The sequence below is a fragment of the Trichechus manatus genome, unplaced genomic scaffold (assembly GCF_000243295.1).
Source record: "Trichechus manatus latirostris isolate Lorelei unplaced genomic scaffold, TriManLat1.0 scaffold00037, whole genome shotgun sequence".
NCBI classification, from domain to species: domain Eukaryota; kingdom Metazoa; phylum Chordata; class Mammalia; order Sirenia; family Trichechidae; genus Trichechus; species Trichechus manatus.
Window position 1 is genome coordinate 13,112,962 of NW_004443973.1, and position 5,110 is coordinate 13,118,071.

At 46.4% G+C, this 5,110-nt stretch overlaps 1 protein-coding gene across 2 annotated transcripts in view; it reads left to right on the plus strand.

Moving 5' to 3' along the window:
• The first annotated feature begins 213 nt into the window (after window positions 1-213).
• Window positions 214-5,110, plus strand: part of TLK1 (tousled like kinase 1) — a 156,628-nt gene continuing 151,731 nt past the window's right edge. The window contains exon 1 of one of the 2 annotated variants that reach the window (XM_004375524.1): window positions 214-828. In XM_004375524.1, coding sequence (XP_004375581.1) covers window positions 690-828 — 139 coding nt within the window. In that variant the 5' untranslated portion in view covers window positions 214-689. The remainder of the gene's footprint in view (window positions 829-5,110) is intronic. The other variant, XR_002823968.1, reaches the window with a different exon arrangement.

Below are 5,110 nucleotides of genomic sequence, written 5' to 3' on the forward strand. Positions count from 1 at the left end.
CGGGGCTCCCGCGCTGCGATCCACAGGCGTGCCGGGGGCGCCCCATCGGCCGCGTCTCCTCCCTCGCGCGCTCGCTCCTTCTTCACACCCCCGCCCCCAGTCCCTAGCAGGTCCCTCCCCCATGCCTGCTCCGGCGGCCGCCGCCGCTACCGGAGGCGCAGGAGCCTCGCGATAGTGTTTGCACAGGCGGCGCGTGACGCCGCCGCCGCCTGTAACTGATGCAGAGGTTACCCCGCCGCCGCCGCCTCAGCCGCCACCCACCGTCCGCTGCCGCCGCCACCCAGGCGACGCCGGGGGCCGACGCACTGCAGAGGTGCCGGCAGGTTCCGCCCGCGGAAGTCTCCTCGGCCGGAGCTGTCCGCGCTCCGCCCGCGCTCCGACCCCAGCCCCGGCGGGCGCCCCCTCGACGCCCTTACGGCCGCGCTCCTTTCCCCCGCCTCTTCCCCGGCGTGTCCGCCCGCTCTTCTTCTCCCCCTTTTCCTCCTCCCCGTCCCCTCTCCTCCCCTCACCTTTTCCCTCTCCACCTCCCCCCTTCTCGGTTTCCTCCCCCATCCCCTTGACTCTCCCCTCCCTGCCCTCACTCAATCCCTCGCCCTCAGCGCGGCCCCCGCCATGACGGAGGCGGGTGCCGGTGCCGTTGCCACTGCTGCTGTCTCAGGGGCAGAGTCGGGTTCCCAGAAAGTAGCTTGATGAGTGTCCAAAGTAGCAGTGGAAGTTTGGAGGGGCCGCCATCTTGGTCCCAGCTCTCCACGTCTCCAACCCCGGGCTCGGCGGCGGCGGCCAGGTCCCTGCTGAATCACACGCCGCCATCCGGGAGGCCCAGGGAAGGTAAGCGCCGTGGCGCCCGGTCGCGGGCCCCATTCCCGCGCCACGGCCCCCGCGCCCCCCGGGTCTCCTCCCCACGACCCCGGAGTGGGGGATGGTGGCGAGGTGGCCGCGAGGCCGCCGGGCTCCAGGAAGGTAGTGCGCTGGCTGTGTGGGTGGTGGTTCACGGGTGGCAGAGGAGACGGGCGTGGGGGTGCGGGCTGGTGGGGACGGGGCGAGGCGCACAGAGTCGTCTGGGGTTCCTAAGGCCAGTCCTGCGAGGGTGGGAAGGCTCCCTCCGGACGCGAGCCCCTTTCTGCCCCATTTGCTAGTACACTCGGTAGTCTTAACCTCCTAGCCTCCTGTCTCTGGTGGGTTTTCCCTCCTGTTGGAGCCTTCATCCTCGAGCCCCCTCCCCTTCTCCCTCGCACTCCTCCCACAGAGGCGGTCCCCGCTCTGCAAGCTTTGCTGCCCTGGACCTGGATGCACCTCGTTGCAGGGTCTCTTCTCTTTAGGGAGAGACGCTGAAATTACTGTCTAGGCAGACTTTGATCCCCTGCCCTAGAGCAATTTAAACGACAGACTGACTCGTGCGCAGGCTCTTAAACCACCCCTCCAGATGGTTGCAACTTTCTCTCCTTCGCCGTCACCTCCTGCGTGCTTGTGCGTTATCTCTCTACTGCAAGTAGGCTACTGTTCTTCTCTGACAGGGTCGTGGGTTTTGTGGGAAATATCTGCGTGAAGGTTACTGCAAACACGCACTAGATCGGTTACAATTGTTTTCTAAGTTTTCTGGCTTCTTGCAGACAAGTGTGCTGCCACCAGATGTAGCAGTTACACAGCTAGTAAGACACCGGAGTGCTTTTGACTAAAATTTCAACTTGCTGTATTTAACTTTAAGTATACGACATAAAATGAAATTTGGGAGAACGCGGATTTTTGGGGAAGAGTAAATGTGCATAGAATCGCATTTAAGACTCTTGTGTCTGGAAAATGTTCAGCGGTATTTATCAGCAATTGGTAAATGGGTTGTTCAGTCCCAGTTGTCTCACACAAGAAGATTGTAGCCACGTTTTCACCAAAAAAAGTCTGGAAGTCAAACAGTCTAGTGAATATTTTAAAGAAAGCAGGAGCTTAAATTTATGTAGAAATCGATAGGTTTAATTTATTTTGAAAATATCTGCCAATATTTACTATTCTTAACCACGACAGTTCAAGTGTTTTGTGCCCTGAATCCAGTGGTTCAGGCTTAGCATTCTTTGTCATTTTGTTCCTGTGAGCATGTGTGAAAGTGACAATAGGCTCAAAGATTGGCATGAATTTGCTCTAGAAAATTCATGGGAAGGTTTGATTTATGGCGTCCATTAAACATGCTGGATATATTGACAAGACATTTTTCTCTTTCATTTCGCCCCCAACACTGAGTTCTGATTATTAATAAAAGTTTATTTATTGACTCACTCAAATTTAGTATCTGGTGATTTTTCTTTGTGCACTTGAAAATTTGTAAATGAATATTTCAAGAGGTATTTTGTAAATGAAGCACTTGGTGCTTTTAGCATACTTTTACTTGCTCTGTAGTTTCATTAAGGTGCTTACTGGTAGTGTTGTGAGTTGAGAAAGACCATTTTATTTTATTTTAAGGTGTTTTATCATTCATTCCTCAAGTATTTATTGAAGCATTACTATAAGTCAGTCCCTCTACTAGATACCGAGGGTATAGTTTGTTGACATCTGTCATCGTCTGTTGTTCATCTGTTGACATCAGTGATCAGTGTTAGTAATTTGGGGGCCACAAAATCTAGATTATGAGTTCCTGAAGTTACTTCAACTCTAGTTAAAAACTTCCCATGTGTACTATTCTTCACTTTCCCTGATGTTTGAAAGTTTTAGGGGTTAGAATAATTTAGCTTGGACTTTCAAATAAGCAGAATTTTTCAGCATTTTAGATTACAGTAGATTTTTATGTAACCTAAAGTAGTGAGTATGTTAATTAATACAAAAACAGGATGTTTTTTGTGAAAGTTATATTTCACATCAAGTACCTATGTATGGCCACAGTGGGATATCTCTCTCTGACCAACCAACACGTAAGTTACAAACTTTGTTAACCAGTTGCCGTCAAAGTCGATTCCAACTCATGGCAACCCGATGTGTGTCAGAGTAGAACCTGTGCTCCATAGGGTTTTCAGTGGCTGATTTCTCAGAAATAGACCATCAGGCTTTCTTCTGAGGTACTGCTGGGTGGCCTCCAACTTCTCTAAAGCCAGTTGCTATCGAGTCAGTTTCCAATCATGGCGACCCCATGTGTGTTAGAGTAGAACTGTGCTCCATAGGGTTTTTGATGGCAGACTTTTTAGAAGTAGATCACCAGGCCTTTTCTTCTGAGACACCTTTGGATGGACTCAAACCACCAACCTTTTGGTTAGCAGCAGAGTACATTAACTGTTCGCACCACCCAAGGACTCCCAACCTCTTTAGGGATATATTTATCTTAGAGCTTGAGCTGTAGTCTCAAATTTCACTAATGCTAACAGGAATTGCCCTATCAAGATGGAGATATTTTGTAGATAGTAGTATCCTAGTTTATATTTTAAGAGGTGTTTAGCACCTTTTCCTGGTATACATGTCAGAATATTATATAAATTGTGTGATTTGAGAGCTTTTGACTTCTATTGGATGCTAGGAAGATCTGTTAATATTAATGGCACTTAGCATATGTGTCAAGGAGAGAACAAACTTTGTTTCCCAAAAAATTGAGCCTAATTTAATTTAAAATATAGTAATAGAAAAATATAAAGCTCAGAGAGATACACACACACATACGTACGTTTGTTGTTAGATGCCGTCAAGTCAGTTACGACTCATAGCTACCCTATGTATAACAGAATGAAACACTGCCTAGTCCTGTGCCATCCTCATAATTATTGTTATGCTTGAGCTCATTGTTGCAGTCACTGTGTCAGTCTGTCTTGTTGAGGGTCTTCCTCTTTTTCGCTGATCCTCTGCCAAGCATGATATCCTTTTCCAGGGACTGATGCCTCCTGATAACATGTCCAAAGTATGTGAGATGAAGTCTTGCCATCCTTGCTTCTAAGGAGCATTCTGGCTGTAGTTCTTCCAAGACAGATTTGTTCATTCTTCCGGCAGTCCATGATATATTCAATATTCTTCGCCAGCACCATAATTCAAAGGCATCAGTTCTTCTTCGATCTTCCTTATTTGTTGTCCAGCATTCAACATGCGTATGAGGCGATTGTAAACACCATAGGTTGGGTCAGGCGCACCTTAGTCCTTAAAGAGACATCTTTGCTTTTGAACACTTTAAAGAGGTCTTTTGCAGCAGATTTGCCCAGTGCAGTGTGTCATTTGCTTTCTTTACTGCTGCTTCTATGGGCATTGATTGTGCATCCAAGTAAAATGAAATCCTTGACAACTTCAATCTTTTCTCTGTTTATCATGATGTTGCGTATTGGTCCAGTTGTGAGGATTTTTGTTTCCTTTATGTTGAGGTGTAATCCATAGTGAAGGCTGTAGTCTTTAATCTTCATCAATAAGTGCTTCAAGTCCTCTTCTCTTTCAGCGTGCAGTATGTATATATATAAATATAAAATGTGTGATGAACTCCTTTAAGCAAACTTTGAAAATGGGTTATTTTTAAAGATGTGCCATAAGAGTCTGTAAGGGTTACTAATTCATTTTGAAGTTTTGACATGTTTGAAACAAACAAAAAAATGTAAGGTTATGATCTGATTCTTTTTAATGCACCATACTTTGGCTTTCTTCCTCCCTTTCTTACCCTACTCACATTATCATATTCACATAGGTTTACTTTATTACAGATAAATACAGCTTTAAATACTATAAGATTTAGGAATTTATTAGTATTTAGGAATTTATATAGTAATATAGTGTGGAATTCTTTTCCTCTGGATCTCAGAGCTTTTCATTTACCAGTCTTGAAGTTCTCTTAGAGGTGCTCAGCAATGTAGCTCTAGATGTATCTTGTTGGATCTTTTAAACCCGTGGTCTCCATCCTGTTTTGTCTTCTAATAATCCTGAAATTAAGGAGGTAGGGAGTGCAAAACACAGTTTGTCCCAGATTTTTTCTTTTTTCGTTTTTTTTTAATTGATGTAATTAAATGAAGTTTACATTTCAAATTAGTCTCCCATACAGAATTTTTTTTTTTTTAACATACATTGTTATGAGACCCCAGCCGCTCACCCCATTCTGCGAGAGCACACTCCTCCCCTCCGCCCCGATTCCCCATGAACGTTCAACCATCTCCTTACTCTCTGCCTTCCC